Below are 22,834 nucleotides of genomic sequence, written 5' to 3'. Positions count from 1 at the left end.
TATCTTCAGTTGGAACCAAAACAATAAAATGTTTTTTATATAATAAACTCACTCGGTGTTAAATATATACAGTGTGTACTGTTAAAATCTTGTGTGGTGAGATATGGAACTACAGCTGTAGGATCAAGAAGCATCAACTAGCAATCAGGTGTAGCTTAGTCTCTCAATAACAGGGAGTAGAGATGATCCTAATTATGAATAATATGAATTAATATGCATATGAACACTCAATAGGATGTATAGCGTACAGACGAGCTGTGTAGATACATATACTTCACCTCTGGTTCTCAAGGTGGTAAACCATCTAGTGAACGTTCAGGTGCTAAAATAAGCATATAAACTAACCTTAAAACTCACCTCTTAAATGAAGTGCTCCAATAGCCTAGACTCATGGCTACTGTCACACACCCACAGTCATTCCTACCACAGAGGAAAAGCCAGAAAAAAGAGGCAAGTCGTACACCGAGCCCGAAACAGTGATAAGGTAGCTATACAAACACACAAAAGTGGGATCGCCGCTCAACCGCAATGTCTTACAAATATTATGTCGTCATATGAAGGGTGTGTATGGCAATAAACAACATGACTGCAAAGTCTGATCAGAGGAGATCAGGAAAAGGTCCCGAAAAGCTGCCCACTATAGCTGATATTGTGTAGCTGCTCTAATGGTCACAGTGATTAACACATTTGACTGACTATCACCCTGCACAGCTCCTATTGGAGTAAGAAATACCTGGCATCAGGCCAATGGGCAACAGTAACACGAAGTGCTGGTTATGTTTATGTTTGTGTGTGTATGACTCTGAACTAACTGCACTATATGGTCGATACAGCATTACGGTACCTAATAACGTTGTTACTATAAGGGGTAACTATTCTTGGTATACTTGAACAGTGATACTTCTTAAAACACTGCTCGAATGCTAAGATTCCCCCTCACACTATCTGTAAAGTACAGAGTTATATATGGCAACACTGTAAATAATGTGATCAGACCACGTTGGTATACACACTGATATAGTGATGCACATTAGCAACAAACCTGTTGCTTATTCTGTTGCAATTTAAAATCGCTACTACAGCAGAGGAGATTTCTCCTGATATTAAATTGTAGCTGTGAGGTATTCTTAGTCAATACTGAGACTTAGGTCTGTGATTGTTTTGCCACTGATACTATAGAGGTATCAACTATCTAAGTACTTAACTACTGTCAGTGAGAGAATATATACACTCCACACGGATCTGATCTATCAGCAATCCTAGACCAAGAATTCTTGTATTCACATATATATTGCGTGGTACAAGAGCTTATCTCAGCTGCTGAATTCGTCATCTATATGAGCTTGTCCGGTCCTCACCACTGGGGTTTTAATATTCACACAATGTAAGTAATGTACACACTACGAGTCTGTTATATATATGTTAAATAAAATTGTATTATTTTTTTGTTTTTCCCCTTAGAGGTAGTTCTCCTGACCAGTCTCTTTATTTGTCCTACTACAGCCACTGTAGTTACTTACTTTTTGAATTAACAACAATACCAGGTTTCGTTCTTAATTTGAATAGGTTGAGTGCAGCATTTTGGGACCTTTTCCTGATCTCCTCTGATCAGACTTTGCAGTAAGGTAGATATACACCTGAGCTTTGGCGTTAGCGAGTTACAGACCTCTGAAGCTGCACACGAGAAGGCCCGGCCACCCAGCGTATGGTGCAGTACTCTTGGCATGGATAGGCAGACACCCACCATAGGACCTGAGATCATAGTCAGTATCCCTTTATCTCACGGCTTCAAACGAGATTTTCTTTTCCTATTGTCTGATTTATTTATTGCACTTATTGTACTATAATTCTCTGTACTGTATTTTCTCGCTTGCAAAGCGCCAAGAACAGCTACGGGCATTATATAAATAAAGATATATACATACATATGGGGAAACGATGACACGCAGCTTATGCTCAATGAGTGGATGCTGGCGATGTGCCCAATTTCTGCGCTGGAGCTTTATAATTCCATATCTGCCACGTCTGGCCAACAAGTTTTTCGCTTAAGTTGGTGGGTAAAAAAATCCAGTAACATGCTGCTTCATTGGTGATACCTCAGCCTTTTAAATGGGAAATCCTTTCTAAGAATTCGTCTTTCTAATTAAACTGACCTGTTTATGGTTTCCTATCTGGGTAATTGATACGACACCTCCAAGTATTTTTTTATAGTTAGACTTGGGATGGATTTCAGTTCCTTTTGTCGGATGTCCCTGTATGATCAGCAAGTGCGTGCACAGTGAGAGAACGCCCCTCCACCCCCTTCCCCACCTCTCCTTTCCCAACCTACCCTTATCTTTATAGGCTCTCTGCTAAGGGCGGGGTGGGATGAGGGTAAAGAAAACACATGATTGACAAAGACTTCTCCATTCAGGGACCCCTAAAAAAATCCAACTGGTCGACTATGTGGGACTACACTTTTTTTTTTAACTTTCTTTTTGTTGGTTTTTGCATATATATCGTACAATCAAAAAATCATTGCCAAAACAGGGCAGACAAAATCCATTCAGGACATACAACATTTAACAGACAAAGGGATGGGAAGACAACAGAACATGAACTAAAAAAAAAAAAAAGGGGGGGGGGGGAGTTTAGAGAAGGGTATGCCAAGACTCTTCCTATTCTCGTCGACCTGGTGATCGCCATTGACGCTTTCCATTTTGCTTATATCCACATGTGCTGATGTACCCGCTTTTTACTGGATCCCTGTAGGGGGGCCTACTGTCCTTTCTCCGTGTCTTATCCACATCCCTCACTGCGCATCACAGGAGAACTCACTTTATCCTATCAGAGCCAAATGGTGGCATTGCTCACCCCTGAAATATCTGTCTGAGCTAGCCGAGGGAGCCAGACCTTCTGGAAATTTGAGCCAGTGTGGTTAACCAAACTCGTTAACTTTTCCATCTGGCATACAAACCAAATTCTGTTTCTGATTTTTTCTATTGATGGAATTGCATTCTGGTTCCACAATGCTGCGGCCTCGCACCTCATAGCCGTTGCGAAATGTGCTATTAATTTGTTCCCCGTTCTTGATACTTCGTCTGTGGGTTTGCTTAATAGGAACATTAGCTGAATTTGGAGGCCCTCTGTAGCCTATCGCGAATCTGACTCCAAACGGGTACAATTTTCGGGCAAGACCACAGCATGTGCACCAGATCTCCCTGTTCCCCGCACTGCTGAGGGCAGAGCGGGGAAGAGCCCGGAACAAATTTAGCCAATCTAACTGGGGTGAGATACCACCTTAACAAAACTTTATATGAGTTCTCCTTCAGTGTCGTGCAAATGGAACTACTGGCCACAGCCTTAAATATTTATGTCCAGTTCTCGTCATCTAGTGGCCCCTGTAAATCTGACTCCCATTGACTCCTGAATCTGGGTCTGTTTGTGTCGTCCTTGTCAGCACCGACCACATTTCTGTACAGAGTAGAGATCAGTCCCCGCGTGTCAGTGTCCCGCACGCAGAGCCTTTCAAAATTCGTTAACGGTGATCTCACCAAGTGTTTATTGTAAAATGCCCGGACCTGGAGGTACCTAATAAATTCTGTGTTAGGGATGTCCGTTTCCGACTTTAATTGGTCAAATGATTTGATGGTATTTCTACCCTCCAGGTCCTTCAGTCGTCTAAACCCTAATTGTCGCCAAAGCGTAAAATTATTACCCTCTAGCCCAGGAGCAAAATCTGGATTGCCGTACAAAGGGGCCATTAAAGTGTGTTTTGAGGTCAATGAGCGATTACTTTTGGCCGCCTCCCAGACCGATACTGAGTTGAGCATGGAGGGTGGGACTACACTTTTAAGCGTGATACCCAGATAGATTATTTGTCGGTACTGATTTTTAAAATTCTGAATGTGTTTTCGGAAAACAGCGCAGTTACCTGTTACAACCACAAGATGGAGCAAAGAACTATTAAGCAAACATTCAAAGCTCATCTACATTGCAGCTAATAGATCTGGCCAACATAAATTACATGGAGTAACAGTTAGTAAGCGCCAACAACGTGGGCAGGATAATGATACGCTAAAGCTGGTAGATTCCGGGCATTATTGAAATCCCTGCTCACTGATTGGATAATGCCCGGAATTTTAACCAGTCACTAATGGCCTGGAATTTTTGACATCCTGCCAAGTTTTTCAGCCAATCAGCTTTCAGTTTTCATTCACAAAAAGTGAGATCAGCTCTTAGACAGGGGAGGTGATTGGACAGGATGCAGCAGCAAGGCACTGACTCCTCCCCCTCCCTGCCTGCAGAGTGCTCCGCACAGGAGAGTGAAGGGACAAGTTTGTGTGTCTGTTTTGTGGGTGTTAAGGGGGCCAGCAGAGTGTTTTATTGGTGTGTGTCTTCTGTTGATGCGTGTTTTGTGGGTGTAGAGGGGGCAGCAGGGCCTGTTTTTTCGGGGTGTCTGCTGTGTGGGTGTAGGGGGAGTTGGGGGGGCTACAGTGTGAGTTTTGTGGGTGGAGGAGGGGTGCAGAGTGTTTTGTTGGTGTGTGTCTGCAGTGTGTGGGTTTGCAGGGGGGCTGCAGAAGGTGTAGGGAGGGGGCTGCTGGTGTGTTTTGTGGATGTAGAGGTGGCAGTGTCTGTTTTGTTGGTTTGTGTGTGTCTGCAGTGTGGTTTGTGGGTGTAGAGGAGCAGTGCAGTGTGGGTGTAGAGGAGGAGTGCAGTGTGTGTGTGTGTGTGTGTCAGTGGGTGTAGAGGGTTGAGGTGGGCTACAGAGTGTGTTTTGGTGTGTGTCTGCAGTTTTGTGGGTTTACAGGGGGTTTCAGTATGTGTTTGTGGGTGTAGGGAGGGGGCTGCTGTGTGTGTGTGTTGTGTGTTTTGTGAGTGTAGAGGGTGGAGGAGGGCTGCAGGGTGTTTTGTGGGTGTCGAGGAGGGGGGCTGCAGTGTGTAGGGGGGACTGCAGAGTGTGTTTGTGTTATAGAGGGGGGTTGCAGAGTGTGTTTGTGTGTATCGAGGGGGAGCGCTGCAGTGTGTGTGTATGTAGAGGGGGATGTGTGTATGTACAATTTCCTTTTAATAAACTTGCAGTACAAGCAAAAGAATGTAGACGATCATGCTGATAAAAATCAATACGACTACAAGTGTCTATCTTTTTTATGAAAAATGTAAAAAAAAAAATTTTAAAGCCTGCATTAAGCCTATAATAGTAATAATCCCTTCAGAACAGGGCATTACTGGCCAATAATGCCCTGGCTGGGTTAAAGCCTTCAACTCTCTTATTGGCCAGTAATGCCCTGTTGTGAGTGGATTATAACGTAAACATAATATAATAATCTTGTAACATTACCAGTCCATTTTGAAGGTCCCACAATGTTACGTAGCTGATCTTTTCATCGTCACTGTAATTGGAAAGAGCCAAGAAGCTGCCGTTGTGAGTCAGTGCAGCACTGTGTAGGAAAAGCATAGATGTCCTGTCTTCCAGGGTATGCAGGTGTGTCATGGTCACCAAGCTAAACACGCAGAGGTGGTGTGCATAGTATGAACACACAATCACCTGCAAAAACAGCAACACTACACAGTGACTCCAAAGTGCTAGTTTGTGTTGAGTAATGTGTATACCCAATGGATTTAAAATAATGAATACACACCCCTAATGATAGTGTAAAGCAGAGCACATACATAATTTATTGGTACCTACTAAAATATCTCACAGCTACAGTGAAAAATAAAGTGAGATCCCTCAAAACACATTTAACACATATCCCCAGTAGAAGGAAGGATGTATTTTCTTTCTTGTTTTGCTTCAGAAGGGGTAAGTAGTTCTCCCTTTAATTTATAAGCAAAAATCCAAACCTAAATTTCTGACCCTGTCATTTAGAGGAAGTAGAAGAGATATGTAAAGTCTCCATAACTGAAATGGCACTACAAATACACTGACAGCACAATGGAGAATTTAGAACTTGCGACTACACCACTATTAAAATTGTTATTTCATTTTTCTGCTATCATTTGTGTCACTTGATCCTGTTCCTCACCTTTTCATTTCCACTAAGGAGGTACTGGTCAATAGCATTATTCTTCTCATTTACAAGTTGCTGCATCTTCTCCATCTCCTTCTTCAACTCCCCCTCCAGACCCCGTCTCTTGGCTGTCTTCGTTTGATTACGCCTCTCCCATGGTGTCAGAAGCTCTGCAAATAACACAAGGATTTTGATGTCATTTGGTAAGGTATCAATGAAGTTGATATTAAACATATATATTAATATGATAGGCCAGTTGTACAACGTTCCAACCCCCTAAGATCAAGGCTATAAATGATCTTCAACATCCACAGTTTACTATGCTTAACATCTCACAAAAAATGTTGAGAACATGTGTCAGACATAGATTGACTTAGGGGTGTTGTTTGTCTTCAATGTTCATATTATATATGCCCATCATAACTTTAATGTCACTGATCTGCAGTGGACCTTCCGATTCACATTGTAACATCGAGGTGAAAATAAAGATGCTAAGAGGACAAAAGGGCTGAAATACCCTTAACAGCCTTATATGAATTTGCTGGCTTGATGCTTCCTTAGTCAAGCGAACAAGTTGAAGTGTTTGGATACTCCTATACATGAAGGAAGCGGACACATATACAACACTCATGTGCATATCCAGGTTCATAAAGTTAAATGTTGTCCATATAAAACACTGTTTTATATCAAGAAAATGGAGCAGACTCGCGGAATCAGTGTGAGGTGAGAGAATAGGGTTATGATTGTTTAATGTGTTTGAGTTGAGACTCTTCTTGGCTTCACTGCAAAACTAGGGGGCAATTAGACAAAAACAAATCCTCATATTTTTTAAACTTGATAAAGCTGATGCAATTTATTATTTTACCACGTTTCCCCCCAGTTTTATGGCGGGCAGACACTGAAATCTCCACCCACCCCCTTTTTTGTTTTCTTGCACTTACACTTTTAGAAATGAAATATGGACAAAGTAGTGTTGGGTAACATCACCAGTGCTAAGGTTAGAAACACAGCATGGACCTCTTCAGCTTCCAGTAAAATTAATGCTTCTAACACAAAATAAAGTATTCTTCAATATCTGTACGAGATCGTGATATCTGGAGACGTGTCCTAGTTTGGGAGTGAAGCTTTCAATGTTTAAAAAAAATGAATAAATGGTGATAAGGTTTTTTTTTTTTTTTAAATTCTACAGTATTTGGACATTTTATTTTTGGGGGCAAAAAAAAAGGTACATATTCCCCCCCCCCCCCCCCCCTCCATGCGAATACTTTGAAACTCTACAACTTTCACAAAATCTTAACATTTTAGCAGACTGGGGTAAATGTTTTTCCTGGCGCAGATATTCATTTTGGTGTGGTTTGTCAGGGGACACTGAGCATGTGCGTGTATATTGCACACATCTCTAGTGATATACAGCAAAAGGATTTGTATTGAAGTTACAAGGCCTCATAAGGGGTGAGGTTATCCTGATAAAGTGACTGGGCTTTTTATATACGTACCTGTTTCTTTTCCTTTGCGTCTCCGCAATAGCACTTTGTGCAGATTGTCTTTATACACATCATGGTCAGGCAGTATGTTTAGCACAGATGGCTTTTCCTTGAATGTTGGTCTTAAACGATCCTTTATAAAGCCTGTGTCTAGGTTCCAAATCACAAAATGGTCCCTGCAACAAACCTGAATGCTGAGTTCTCTTTGTTTTATAGCATTCTCATATTGCTCTATTACACTACTTAGGCTGCGGCCCCGCTGGCACTGACCGCGCTCATGCTTGAGAGTGGTGATGTCACCAGCTCTCCAAGCATGAGCGCCGGTTGTCCTGGCTATTTCGCAAGCGTGCGCGGGGGGGGGGGGGGGAGGCGTTGCGGGCAAGTTGAGCGCGCTTGAAAGTTACATTTTTTTGTTTACTCAAGCGCCAAGCTTCAGTGAGCGTGTGTGCCCGCGCACAAGCGAGAGCGCGCACCGCGTGAGCGGGGACTTGCACATATACATGTATGTAAGTAAAAGCAGCAAGCTCTGCGTGGTCAGCACGCTCAGCGCCAGTGGGGACACAGCCCTACTGTTGTACACAGAAAAACAATACATATTTATAAACATAACGCTGAAGTGCATGTATTCTAATTTGTGCTACACAAGTCAAAGAGATATTATAGCTGACTTGTATTGATGGGGAACAAAGAAAAAAACCGTGTCAAAGCTCCAGGAGAAAGCGTCACAGTAGGCGTGAAACATGTGGGAGAGTAGTTAGTACTGTCTGTTTTTTTGTTTTTTATGTAGTCCATTAAAGTATACCTTTTTAACCCCCTTTTTTGCTGGTGAGTGCCTACTTTTTGTATCATGGAGCGGCTGGATTTTTGATTCTTACCTTGTTCTATTGTATTGATGGGGAGCTTATACCAGGCCACGTCTTCCTCTATAAATAATACTCTGTAGAAACTCTGTGCTTATACAAGTACTGTGTAAGACTCTAATGTTTCTGTGATCTTTATTGTAGATTTGCTGCAAGTTGTTAACGACAAAGATGTTGTCATGCTGTAGATGTAATAGTGTATACAGAACTCACACACTCTCTTAGGTATGTGTGTATAGAGAGACCTGTGAGATTGCACACTATGTGAAAAAACAGAAAGTGAATCCCTGCGCTTCTCCCATTGGGATAGCAATCAATGAGGAAATAAATATACATAGTGCAAACTAAATCTGTAAGACAAAGGAGACTTTTGGTTACATCCTTACATATGTATGGCCAATCCTTTCACCAGCAGCATGCTCCTTACACGGGGAAGCGTGATGAATATATATTTGTTTTAGATTGTACACTATGACATCTATGAAGAACTCTTTGTTGGTCTATTGAAATAGATGAAAACCTGCAGCAAATCTACACTTTAGAACCAGTACCGGTATCAAACTATGGAAGAGATGGGAGCCTCACACCCCCTAGTGGCGCTTCTCAATGCAGACCAAGTATATAGCAATAATAAAATCTGCTTTATAAACAGCCATCAGCGTTACATGCACATAATCCACATATCCATAGGCAACAGTATTACGGTCCCCCCAATAGCCTCTGCAGTGAGGTAAGTCTTGTATGGGGTGCGGGACCTTAGTAAATAAAGTACTCACTGTTGGAAAAATGCAACGCCTGGCTGATCCGGTGTGCTCCTGCTGAATGAAAAATCCAAGAAAAATGAAGCGGTGCAACTCCCATGCTGGTAAGGACACAGACAAGGATAATGACGCGAAACGCGTCAAAGTGGTTTCTGGGGCTGTCGGGTGTCAATAAAGCCAACACTTGAGTGTCACTATCCTGGTCTGTGTCCTTACCTGCATGGGAGTTGCACCGCTTCGTTTTTCTTGGATTTTTCAGTACCGGTATCAGAACTTAACAATAGTCAGTAACAGAAAGTGTAAACAAGATCAAACAATATGTACAGTAGGTGTTTATGTTGCGAAAGAAAAAAAGTAGTCAAACACACCAAAAAGATAAAGCAATCAAAAAGTAGCAAAAAGTGTCAATTAATGACTTAAAGAAGTCATAACGGCATCCAACGTTTCGGTACAGCAGGCGCATTCATCAGGTGTTTATGTGGTTACATAATTTCACTGTAACCCTCCATGCCCAGCTGACTTCTAGCACTCCTGGAACCTGACTTCCCAGAAGCCTTATATACCCCCTATGACACAGCCCCTCTAGTAAGCCCAGTGGAGAAGGGGGAGAGGGGAAGAGGGGGGGAAGGAAGGGGGGGGAGAGGAGGGGAAGGGGGGAGAGGAGGGGAAGGGGGGAGAAGGGGGAGAGGAGGGGAAGGTGGGAGAGGGGGGAAGAGGAGGGGAGGAAGGAGGGGGGAAGAAGGGGAGGGGGGGAGGAGGGGGGAAGAAGGGGAGGGGGGAGGAGGGGGGAAGAAGGGGAGGGGGGGAGGAGGGGGGAAGAAGGGGAGGGGGGGAGGAGGGGGGAAGAAGGGGAGGGGGGGGGGAGGGGGGAAGAAGGGGAGGGGGGGAGGAGGGGGGAAGAAGGGGAGGGGGGAAGAAGGGGAGGGGGGGAGGAGGGGGGAAGAAGGGGAGGGGGGGAGGAGGGGGGAAGAAGGGGAGGGGGGGAGGAGGGGGGAAGAAGGGGAGGGGGGGGAGGAGGGGGGAAGAAGGGGAGGGGGGGAGGAGGGGGGAAGAAGGGGAGGGGGGGAGGAGGGGGGAAGAAGGGGAGGGGGGGAGGCGGGGGGAAGAAGGGGAGGGGGGGAGGCGGGGGGAAGAAGGGGAGGGGGGGAGGCGGGGGGAAGAAGGGGAGGGGGGGAGGCGGGGGGAAGAAGGGGAGGGGGGGAGGCGGGGGGAATGCTTAGAATGTGGTTATTCTGTTGCTTGATTTATGGTTCTACTGATTCAGAGTTAACTTCTTCATACACGTTTCCCTAGTTTTCACGACCCGACTGTTTTTTTGTCACGTAATGCCTTTGTGTATTCCTCCACACATAAAATGTATGTTTATCAACCCAAAAAGAATGAACTCACCTATTCTCAGAGAGCCCCAAAAGTAATCCCCCTTCCAGTAACTTATATTCATATTTTGGGCACGGAATAACATATAGGCCAGTCTGTTTGCGGACGTATTTCTTTTTTAGCAGGTCGTACGTCAGAAGAGTCTGGTGCGGCAAACAAATATGAACGTTATTCCTTCATCTGATATAAGAAAGCTTTAATGCTTTCAGTTCATTTCTAAAGATATTCTGAATTAACAATACGTTAGTCTTGGCACTTTATTTACCCAGGCATAGTGATAACTTGTCAAATGCACCAGGCTTTTACTTTGAGATGCAAAATAATCCAAAGTGCAGAGGTGTGTGTGTGTGTGTGTGTGTGTGTGTGTGTGTGTGTGTGTGTGTGTGTGTATATATACATACATTTCATATAGTCAGAGAGCTCACAGAAACAATATATAAGTAATTTGAGAAGTAATATATCTGACTAGTGTTATTATCTCAAAGACGTTAACACTACAAATGTAAAATCCATTTGCCACAAATATACAATTCAAAATGCAGAGCGTCTGGGATGTGAAATATTTAAAGCCAGATGAGGTATGATATAATAATAAAAACTGATATTGTTGTTATATCCAACTGATACTACTTGCAAACACTAGCATTTTGCATTGTGTACCTGAAATATAGGTCTTGGTGTATCGGTGAATGAGGCCATGCCTCTGTCAGTCAGCACAAAGAGTTTCATGTCCCTGACCAGTACAATGTCAGTGTTTTCCAGCAGTCCACGCTCCACACGCACTGCGCTGCCTTTGCACTTTGACTTCACAATATTCCAAACCGTGATGACTCCTGGCTTTACACTTCTGCAAACCACATACCTTCAAAACACAAGCAAGAGGAAAATCTCAAAGGACAATCTATCTGCTGCCTTTTTCCATGCACGTCAAAGCAGAACATTTAAAATACATACGGCCACTTTGTGTACATGTGCAAAGAGTTAAATCACTTCTCCTTTAAAGGTTCAATCCCTAGCAGCTGACCTAGAAACAACATTATGTATGGAAATGAAGCATCTAATTTGCTCACTGAAATAACTTTAACCATGTTTAAAGCAAATATTTGTCTGCTTTTGTTTCTTTGGAATAATGCATGATTTGGTTTTCGTTGGGGCCTCTGAAAGGGGAAATGTTTGTCAATCAAGTATTTTTTCTTACCCTTATTCCACTGCATCCTAATCAGAGAATCACTAAAGATAATTGAGGAGCTGGAGCACTGCTGTACAAACACTTGCTGAACACACCACATTCAAAAGGGGAAAGCCAGAGGAAATCAAACCCCTCCCATATCTCAGTACCATGTTTACAAACTAACATAATTAGTTTTTTAATGTACATCTTTATCAACAAATGTTATCAGCTGAAATGGATACGAAGCATACGTGTATACAACAACGGGAAAGAGATCTCAATGAAATGCTAGATTGGGAATCATGGTAGGACATTTGGGAAAGGTGTATCTAAGACCTGTATTAACACTGTTATAAAATAAAATGGGTACAAATTGCTCTACTGCTGGTACGTATCACCCCAAATATTAAATACAGTCTACACCCAATGTTAGCTGTTATGCTTTAGAGGCAGGAGAAAGAAATAGGTGCACTCACTGGATTTATGTAACTGCCTCAGGTGCACAACGATCATCCCCTGCTGGGGAGACCTATAATATAGAACACATTCTCCTAAAACTAAATATGTTGGTAAAACACCAAAGGTCTGTGTGTTTGACCAAAACGTTGATCTATGTGGATTAAAATATCTTTTTTGTATGAAGACCTCTGGAGTGCCGATTCCTTTTAGTTTTAGGAGGATGTGCTCTATGCTTTAGAGGCAGACAGTATCTTTAGAACATACAGTATATGGAAGATTTGCCTGGAAATTATGTCTCTAGTCTAGAATCTACTTTCTTATAGCTGGTCAGCACTTCTTAACATTACCATAAAGGAACAAAAAGTAATTACACACATACAGATATGGCCTTTTTGTTTTTCCGGCTTTCCTCAAGAAAAGTGTGGACATCTCTCGTTTTATTTGGAAGATATAATCAATATACAGTAGAGGCAACGTTTATTCTAACATTTGCTGTAAACTAGCCGGGTTACATTCAGGGTATGTGCTGGGTATGTGCTGGGTATGTGCTGGGTATGTTCTGGGCTAGTTTGAGGCATGTTTAAGGCATTTCTGCATTGACTAACGACCCATAGGATTAACACAGCAGGGATCCCTGGCAGTCCCATTCAATTTGAATGGGACTGCCAGGGAACCCCGCTGTTAATCTGATAGGCCATTAATCAATGCAGAAATGCTGGGGCTAGTTTAAGGAAAGTTTAAGGCATGTATTCAGAATGTACCTGGGTGTTTCCTGGGTTTTTTGGGGAATTGCCACTGGTTTTTGTTAGAATAATCGCTGCCTCTACTGTACATCCCATTTAACTCTCAGCAATTTTTTGTGTTGTTATTCACACTTGTAGTTAACAGGGATATGTTAGACGTAATTAGGATTTGTATGTATTTCTTCGCCTGTCCGGCAGGTGGCAAAGAGAATTTTTTTTGCCTATGCAGTGAGGGGGGGGGGGGGGTGTTTAGCACTACAATTTACAATTCATAGAACAGGTGCCTATCTGCTGATGCTACAGTCCAGAATGTCTTACAAGAACCCATTGTTATTTAGCCTTGAGCACTCTAAGCGTTTAACATGGAAAATCGGACTTTGAGGAGAGGCTAGCTTAATTAGATTTGTTTACATTAAAAAAGAAGTATCTGAGAGGGGATATGATAACTACAGCTCAACCCCGTTATAGCGCGGTCCTCGGGGGCCACCCGATCCGACCCCGCTAGAACCGGGTCGTGCTAATTTTAAAAAATGGCCGCGCGCGCCCGATCGGGAGGGAGGGGGGGAGTAAGGAGGGAAGGAAGAGGTGGCCGGAAGCCCTACACGTCCCCCAGCAGTGGCCCTCCGAGTCCAGACGCAGCCTGCTCCTTACCTCCCACCACCGGCATCCATTCCCCTCCACCGGCATCCACTTCCTCCCGCCCCCGAGGCCCCCACATCTACCGGCCCTCAACAGCATAATCAGTTTTGGGCCTAGCCAACGCGGCCCTCCGAATCCCAGCCTGCTTGCTCCTCACTCATCCCCCCCTACCGGCATCCACACCACCCCCCCTCCTCCCAATACCCCCCTCCTCCCGACACCCCCCCTCCTCCTGACACGTCCCCTCCTCCCAACACCCCCCCTCCTCCTGATGCCAGCTCTGCTCCGATCTCAGCAGCCGACACCAAAGGTAGGTAGGGAGGGGGAGTGGGAGGTGTGGTGTGAGTGTGGTGTGCTGTGAGTGCTGTGAGAGTGTGCTGTGAGTGCTGTGAGAGTGTGCTGTGAGTGCTGTGAGTGCTGTGAGAGTGTGCTGTGAGTGCTGTGTGCTGTGAGTGCTGTGAGAGTGTGCTGTGAGTGCTGTGTGCTGTGAGAGTGTGCTGTGAGTGCTCTGAGTGCTGTGTGCTATGAGTGCTGTGTGCTGTGAGTGCTGTGAGAGTGTGCTGTGAGAAGTGTGCAGTGAGTGCTGGGAGTGTGTGAAGTGTACAGTGAGTTCTGGTAGTGTGTGAGGTGAGAGTGTGTGCAGTGTGCAGTGTGCAGTGAGAGTGTGTGCAGTGTGCAGTGTGCAGTGAGAGTGTGTGCTGTGAGTGCTGTGAGAGTGTGCTGTGAGTGCTGTGTGCTGTGAGTGCTGTGAGAGTGTGCTGTGAGTGCTGTGTGCTGTGAGAGTGTGCTGTGAGTGCTCTGAGTGCTGTGTGCTATGAGTGCTGTGTGCAGTGAGTGCTGGGAGTGTGTGAAGTGTGCAGTGAGTTCTGGTAGTGTGTGAGGTGAGAGTGTGTGCAGTGTGCAGTGTGCAGTGAGAGTGTATGCTGTGAGCAGTGTGCAGTGAGTGCTGGGAGTGTGTGCAGTGTGCAGTGAGTGCTGGTAGTGTGTGCAGTGAGAGTGTGTGCAGTGTGCAGTGAGTGCTGGTAGTGTGTGCAGTGAGAGTGTGTGCAGTGTGCAGTGAGAGTGTGTGCTGTGAGCAGTGTGCAGTGAGTGCTGGGAGTGTGTGCAGGGTGTGCAGTGTGCAGTGAGAGTGTGTGCAGTGAGAGTGTGTGCAGTGAGTGCTGGGAGTGTGTGCAGTGAGTGCTGGGAGTGTGTGCAGTGAGAGTGTGTGCAGTGTGCAGTGAGAGTGTGTGCAGTGAGAGTGTGTGCAGTGAGAGTGTATGCAGTGAGAGTGTGTGCAGTGAGTGTGTGCAGTGAGAGTGTGTGCAGTGAGAGCCACGTGAAAACCGCGTTATAAGCGGATTCGCGTTATAACGGGTCGCGCTATAACGGGGTTAAGCTGTATATACAAATATATTCAGGGACAATACAAGGAGCTTTCAAAAGAAGTATTCATCCCAAGGGCAGTACAAATGACAAAGGGTTATCCCTTAAAGTTGGAGGAAAGGAAATTTCACAGGCAACAAAGGAAAGCGTTCTTTACAATGAGGGCAGTTAAAATGTGGAATTCATTACCCATGGAGACTGTGATGGCAGACACAATAGAGATTTAAAAAAAAAGGTTGGACATCTTTTTAGATGGGAAAGGTATACAGGGATATACCAAATAAGTAAACATGGGAAGGATGTTGATCCAGGGAGTAATTTGATTGCCAATTGTTGGAGTCAGGAAGGAATTTATTTTGTCCCCTTATGAGTTATCACTGGATAATGTTTCACTTAGGTTTTTTGTTTGCCTTCCTCTTGATCAATATACTGTAAATGCAAATATAGGATAAGAATCTAATGTCTAAATTTAATATAGGTTGAACTCAATGGACATATGTCTTTTCAACCTCATCTACTAGGTAACTACAAATATTTTTTTTAATTAAATTCTTTGTATGATTCTCTCTCCCTATGTAATGTACTAAATTTGTCCCAATTATTTGTGCCCCCCCCCTTTTTTTCCTCCCCCCCCACCCATTTTTCTTCTGTACCCCAATATATTTCTGAAATACAGAATAAAAGTTCAAGTAAAAAAAAAAGAAAAAATAATGTAAACAAAATGTATTGGTGTCAGATATTGATTAAAAAAAGGTATCAATCACCTACTTGATGTTCCATTCAACATTTCTCTGCCATTAGTACACTTTTGTCCTAGCAAGGACTGTGCTTGGCCGTTAACTTAAATAGTATTATACAATTCTTAGAACATTGAAAAGCTCTAGCCAAACATTCATGGATCTTAAAAATGTCATTCATATTTAATTTTGATGTCACAATTCTTTGGCGAATGACTTTTTTTTACAGCATTTAAAGTTATTAAATTGTCATTTATATTAATTAGAGTCAGGCAGCATTTTTGGAACCGACATCGAGTTTTGGCTTCATATTAACAATTGAACATTGACATCTTACTAACATACTTCACTGGTGCCCACTTGCCTGGGAAAGTTTTTCATACTAATAATCTCATGAATCCCATCAGTTTTCTTTTCCCTGTTGATGTTCACAATGAGAGACTGATCGTTTATACAGGAAGCCAAGTTCCATGATCGTAAGAAGTTCTCTCCATCACAGAAAGCTAAGCAATAACGAAGGTCAAAACATATTCCTACAGAGTTGGAAACAGCAAAAGTTTAAGAATAGTACTACACTTCATTATTATTATTATGGGATTACTTTAAATTTAGTAGGATTCAGTGTGATTTTTTTTGTGTCACAAAATGATAAAGCCACCAAGTGACAGAACTTTACACTGTCGTGTTAAAATGTTGTCAACTTAAATCCATCTCCTTATACACCGTGTTTACTTAAGTAAAATGTGAGGATAGTATTAAATAGGAATTAAAACACTTGGAGGGATTCTCCCACTTGTAACTTTAATAAATAATTAATGCCTAAATTGCAAAATATTGCTAGATCTGTCTCGAATCTCGGTTTCTAAAGCATCCTGAGGCAAATACTATAGAATTCCAATAACAGACATTGGAAGGCTGTGCATATATGGAGCATGATACCTTGTAGTTCTGAATAGTGGTATGGTTATTTACCTGTAATATGACATTTCAGACCCTGACACAATTGGGGTTAAAATAAACAGGGGAGCTGGGTGGGGGGGGGCTAAAGGGGAAGAAACAGGAAAAATCATATTACTATATAGAGTGTTCCGTCACCAAGTCACTACATCAATATTTCAGTCCCTGTAACTATCAATATACTGTACTTGGTTATGTAATACCTTGCACTTTACTGTTTATCTGCTGTTTGCAGGTTCTTGACAACAGCTTTACTGCAGCCTTTTGTTGTGTGGATATCTCACTAGGTGTTACCTTGCCCATAAAACATCTATTATCTACAGTGGTCTGTATACTTGATTTTTCTCCTTGGAGAACATACAAAACACCACTAACCTCCTCCAGGCGCAGATGAAAATTTGGCCACATGCTTGTGGTCCTCTGTCTCCAAGTTCCAGACTACTATTTCAGTGGTGTTAGTGTTGGGTAACTGCGAAAATGCCACCACGTGGGATCCTGGACGATTCACAGCAAACTTTGTAATGAAGTCATTGCTGCAGCCTTTCACAGTGCGGATGTAAGCAAATGTCTGCACACTGAACAGCTCTATATGTACAGTGTCATGCATCTTCAGAGACGGGTACCTGTAACACATTACTAAAGGGATGTAAACGCGCACTTTTATAGGATACAATCCTAGAGGAAAAGGGTCAGTTACAGATGTATTTTTGGAAACGGTAGTTAAAATTGTGCATCAGTGCACAAGGTATCAACTATAAATTAAATAAATACTACATTTAATTCTGGCTCCATCAAAAAGGAAAGAACACAGCCGTCATAGAGATAAATGCAGACTATAAAAAAAAAGGTTCAAACAGAAAGGTTACATAAGAAAAGGGTTCTAATGTTGATATTTCTTATCGGCACACAACTTTTTAAACACATTTTGATTAATATACTCTTTTTCACTTATCTTTTGTTTTTATTTGTGGAGAGAAAATATATTGCCAAAAATATAAAAAAAATAAAAATATAGGAGTCAATTAATATAAATCCAAAGATTCGGGATTAGCAGATCGTTCAGAGGTAGGCCCTGAGCAACTTATTAAGTGTTTTTTCTTAGCTAAGCTGGTATTATCTAACATTTAATTTATCCCCCCACCCACCCCCCCAAAATCTATTTTCCCTAATAATCCACTAGGTGAATACAATAAGAGAATGAATAAATGCTTGGGAAAGACATGAGATTATTCTAAATATAAAAGAAATCCAGGAATCAAATGGGGTCTGATGTTTTACAGCAGACAGAAAATGGGCAGAAACAGGGGTTCTTATCTGCCGTCAAATTCTATGTTTAATTGATAGTCCCAACTACAGGTCAGGTGAATTTTTTTTTAATTAACATTCATTTTAACGCAATCACAGACTGCAAACGGAAAAAATGAATACTTCAAATGGTATTCTGAACATGCACCTCTGAGCGTTAACGTATTCAGAGATAGTTTTCACCTTCTGTTTTTGGGGGAAGAATTTAGAAAGGAGTTCCATGTCATATTTATTCTGCAGCATTTTAAATTTTGAGTCTGAATCAATCGTTTTTCCCCCTTTTCCCATAAAAATAAAATCTCTTGGTGTAAACTCCCCGATTAAAGATCGGTGACACTTTATTAACTAGATTCCTGTGTTTGGCATAGGCTTCCCAAATTACCTCAGTACATTTTTTTGCTACCATGTCGCTGCACAATTCCCACCCTCTTTCACCCATTTAGGAGTCTATTTATTATGGTAAAATGGAAAGCAAAATACAGCTGAATCCTGTTATAACACGTTGGTTGAGGTCCACATAATGAGACCGCGTTATAACCGGGATCGCAGAAAAAAAATGGCTGTCGCAATCAGGGGTTCCGCGTCCACCGAAGGGGGAGAGAGGGGATATCTCTTCCAGCTGTCTTTGAACCCGGCATTGCAGCGGCTCATCTGTGTACGCAGAAGTTATCCAGTCTGCACAGGGGATGGAATATCTGCTAGGTAAGGCTTCAGTGTTGTGTTAGTGTGTGTGTGTGTCTGTTTGGGGAGGGGGTCTATGTATCAGTGCAGGAGAAGCTTGTGGAAGCCGGTGGTGAGTCTGTGAGAGGGAGGGGAGGGGGGCAAGAGGGAGGGGAGAGGGAGTGAGGTGAGGATCTCATGCAGTCTGGAGAAGCTGGGATGTTTTTGCTGAGTCCCCCAGCATGGAGCCAGCCCCCCTCTCTCCTCCCCTGACATCTGTTGTACCGGTTGAGTAGTTATGAACCTGTAAAAATGCAGCATCTATGCACCCTACTAGCTAACATTGTTCTTCACAGACCAATCTTAGGGGATCATGGCAGAAACTGTCAGTAAGAACTGTTTTTCCATGGTGGCAGTGTGGAAATTTGAACTAAAGAGGTTTAAATACCAAATGCAACACGTGAATGTCTATCTTTTGCTACGTAGGAAAGTAAAGTTTAGTGCACACACCACTTTTAGAAACAAGGCTTATTATATTCTATCAGGGCTTACTTTGAGTCATATTACTTGTTGGGAAAACTGACTAATATCTCAGTCAAATTCTATCTGTATGTGTGTGTTGTAAATAAAGTGCTGGAGTGCTAACTAACACTAGTGGCTGCCTCCTGGGGCTCACAACTTAGTTTAGCTTGCTGAATGTACACGAACATACAAGTAGGGATATTGTAGCAGGGACTGCAGCTTAGCGCTAGCGGTCGCGTCTATGACGTCACAATAATTGCGGGAGCGCCCTGGTGACAAAGACCGGGTGTCTACACTATGGAGGGGGCGGCATGAGGAATTGTGGATAGTCCACTTCCTAGGCACTTAAGGTGTATGTTTCTTTGGTACACACATTTTCTATACCACATGGGACATCTATTTATGTGGTGGTACATGTTATGAACTGTGCCAGCATACGAATCTGGTTATATATGTTTGGCTATCACTGTACATACTTGATCCAGAGGGGTTAATTCTAATATACTACAGAAATTGATTAGTCCACTACTTTCAGTACGATTTAGGAGTGCATTTGTAGTGTATACACAAAACCTGACTAGTGAGAGTATATACTTATACTTTATAATATATTATGTAGATGCATACATGATGTATCAGGGATTTAGCTTGCTATTACTAGTATTTTTGTGCTGCTAAGACTAGGAATTCCTAGTGGGATATTCCTTGCAGCTAATGTGGGATGGCATATAGCACATAGCGTCTTCGAGGTTTTAATAAGTAAGTTAATTTTATTATTGAAAATGAGAATAAACAATTTGTATTATTAGCAGAGGAAGAGTGCTTCTCTTAGGGAATCTTTTCTTATTTGTTCATTTGTAATGCACATTCCCTTAGCATCCCTCCAGCACGTAATTATACTCTAGGCTGAGCGGTCTCCATTTTTTGTGTATTCACATTAACAACTTTTCAAACTATGGAATTTATTGGCTTTGGTGAACGCTCTACCAACCATCTTACAGAAGGTATCCGTGATGTGTTATTAAAGTTTGCAAATTTTTTAAATTATTTTTTAAAAACGGGAGCCACATTGAGACCACATTATAAGCGGATCCGCGTTGTAGCGGATCGCGCTATAATGGGGTTGAGCTGTACTGCTACAAGTATATCAAGGAAGAACACTTTCATACAAATGAATGATTTTCTTCTTAAAAAAACAAACCGTTGATTAGAATTGACTCCAATATTACAGCTGTGAGATGTGGTTAGTAGAGCCCTGGTGTTAGGAAATCAGTGTGCTGGTAATTATCCCACCTTGAGCCAAAGAAATCGAATGAGCCCATTTGTACACAATGTACAAATGAATTGAATGAAACATACTTCAGTGGAACAGAGAGAGAGTACTGCTCAATGTATGAAGGTACTGAGTAAACGACTATTTTTCTTTATTCCCATAACTAGTTTCTTTTTCTCTAGAATAAAAGGCCATGCTTTACGCAATATTACCTCTCCCACATTCAAGCACATCATCACTGAGAAGCACAGACTGCTGGTTCATGGTATTCGTTTTGTACCTGCAGATGACTAAGAAGTATTCCTTTGTTACAGCCACACCCTGAACAGAGGCTACAGGGTCTTGCGCAGTTAGTTTTGCAACAACAGTCCCCCTTCTGGCACTCAGCACACTGGCTTCCTTCCCGCTCCTTTCACAGGGGAGAAACAGAAAAGGATTTCTGAAGATCTATTCATACTACATTCTTCTGCCACTAATCATGTTGGCCCACAACACGAACAGACAAAAACACAGTGACAATGGAAAAATACAGGAGCAACGTTATATCACTAGATCAACACTCAGGTGTGTTAAAAGCTTTTGTATATTTACTTGCGGATTAACAATGTTCCAAATGCGCTGTTTAAAGGAAACAAATGTTTGCTAATTTCATTTATATTACAATATACATAATTATTGCTCAGCAAGTTACGGTGAATCTGTACAGGTTCCAAGAGGAAATACATGAATATAGTTATAGGAATTTGCAGCTCACACACTACTATAAAAAAAGTGTTCGATATAGTTTAAGTAAAGCGTTTTAGTTTTATCCAGGATCCTACTGACTTATTTGTACTAGATAGGACAGCGTAGGAACCTAAAGGCTGAGGCTGATGACCCAAAGGTTTTTCCTTTGCCGAACACGCAGCACTAATATGTACTTTGCAATATAAGTTTAAAGTACCCTTATGACATCCCCTGTACATCACGGGCAGTTACTCGTTTTCTAAGGGCAGAGTGCCCTGACGGAGTGGCTAGCCCGAAACAGCACTCAATCCCCCCATCTCCTCTCTTACCCTTGTCCTATCTCACTCAATTCCACTCCTTTTACCTCCTTCCTCTAACTTAATCTCCCCTCCCTCTCACTCAATCACTCTCTTCTCACATTCAACCCCTCTTCCTCCCTCTCATTCAATCTCCTCTCCTCTCACATTAATTCCCCACTCCTATCACACTTAATTTCCCTCTCACTTAAAACACTGACACACGCACTTCCACCCCTCCCAAGAGTTCTACCTTGTGAAGAAGCCCTCCGGTCCTGTGTTGGTGGATGCCAACATTCAGCCTGACGTAAGGGCGGGCCCAACTTCTCCCACCGATCAGCGGGGGTTGAGGGATTAGGTCAAGGCAACACCACAGCAGCTGAGGAGAACTGGAGGCCCCGGCTGCCATTGGGCCCGGGAAAATTATCCCAGCTCTCCTCCCAGTTGGTGACCCTGATTGCAGCTTCCTATTACCCCATGGAACCTGCACCATTTAGTGGCTATTTTGATTTCTCAACTAGGGCAACGAAAACTGTAAGGGTTTCAGGAACCAGGGCTAAAAATAGCAGTGTTTAGCCCTGGAGGACCCCCTGGATCAAATTATTTTGAAAAGAAAAGTGGGGGGTGGGAGGGGAAACGGGTGGGATCTCTGCTTTGCTGTTTAATTTCCTCAGGGAACAGTTCCTCTGTGAACCCAAGCAAAAGCTCTAGGGTAATACAGTGGATAGATAGCTAAAAGTGACATGCCCACTGAGTGCTTTACCCATAATCCTTGTTTCCATTTTAGCACTGTGTAACAATAGAGTGAATGAAACAGGTTTGGAGTCCTGTGAAAGACTGCAAACACATTCATGGATATTTTATCTTTCCTCTGTGAGATGAACATTTCCTTCTGATGCTATTTGGGCTTTTATGAATGACATTAAAATGATCCTTTGTATCTAATTATCTTACATTTGTTCTCAACGCTGTCAACATACACTTTACATTTCTGCTTTTCCCTTTATTTTTACTGTAACCCCTCTTGTTTTTGTAGAAAATAATCATTGATGAGGATATTCTATATTTAACTTTGGTACAAAACAAAGGGATATTTCCTAAAGCACTCTAATGCAGGGGTGCGCAAACTTTTCTGTTTGCACCCCCCTGTCTGCTTGCACCCCCTCCTTACCGGCTCCCTGGCATAGCTGGCATCATATGACATCATGACTTTGTGTTGCCATTTGACGCTGCGTTGTCATGGTGACGCTTCACCGAAGAGCCTGCTGAGAGCAGGTAAGAGAGAGTGACTGAGGCCTTGCGCCTCCCCAGGCATTTAATGTAACTGTTGGGAAGAGTGCGGGGACTCTGTTAACGCCGCGCCCCCCCAGAAAATCTCGCGCCCCACAGTTTGTGCACCCCTGCTCTAATGCATCCATATGCCTCGCACACCAGTTTATTAAAGTTACTCTCATGAAAATCATACAGTCGGCTTCTCAATACAGTATGCTGGTAATACACCCCTCC

General features: G+C 42.8%; 1 protein-coding gene across 2 annotated transcripts in view; it reads right to left on the bottom strand.

Moving 5' to 3' along the window:
• The window catches only part of LOC142501163 (uncharacterized), a 113,265-nt gene that overhangs the window by 23,244 nt on the left and 67,187 nt on the right, over nt 1-22,834 (bottom strand). For both annotated transcript variants that reach the window (XM_075610631.1, XM_075610638.1), the window contains 8 exons: nt 20,587-20,715; nt 16,922-17,169; nt 15,954-16,122; nt 11,136-11,337; nt 10,488-10,618; nt 7,490-7,653; nt 6,009-6,163; nt 5,321-5,527 (listed from right to left, as the gene is read on the bottom strand). In XM_075610631.1, coding sequence (XP_075466746.1) covers nt 5,321-5,527; nt 6,009-6,163; nt 7,490-7,653; nt 10,488-10,618; nt 11,136-11,337; nt 15,954-16,122; nt 16,922-17,169; nt 20,587-20,715 — 1,405 coding nt within the window. The remainder of the gene's footprint in view (nt 1-5,320; nt 5,528-6,008; nt 6,164-7,489; nt 7,654-10,487; nt 10,619-11,135; nt 11,338-15,953; nt 16,123-16,921; nt 17,170-20,586; nt 20,716-22,834) is intronic.

Source organism: Ascaphus truei, chromosome 1 (assembly GCF_040206685.1).
Source record: "Ascaphus truei isolate aAscTru1 chromosome 1, aAscTru1.hap1, whole genome shotgun sequence".
In the NCBI taxonomy this organism is placed as follows: domain Eukaryota; kingdom Metazoa; phylum Chordata; class Amphibia; order Anura; family Ascaphidae; genus Ascaphus; species Ascaphus truei.
This window is presented reverse-complemented; position numbering and strand designations above follow the sequence as displayed.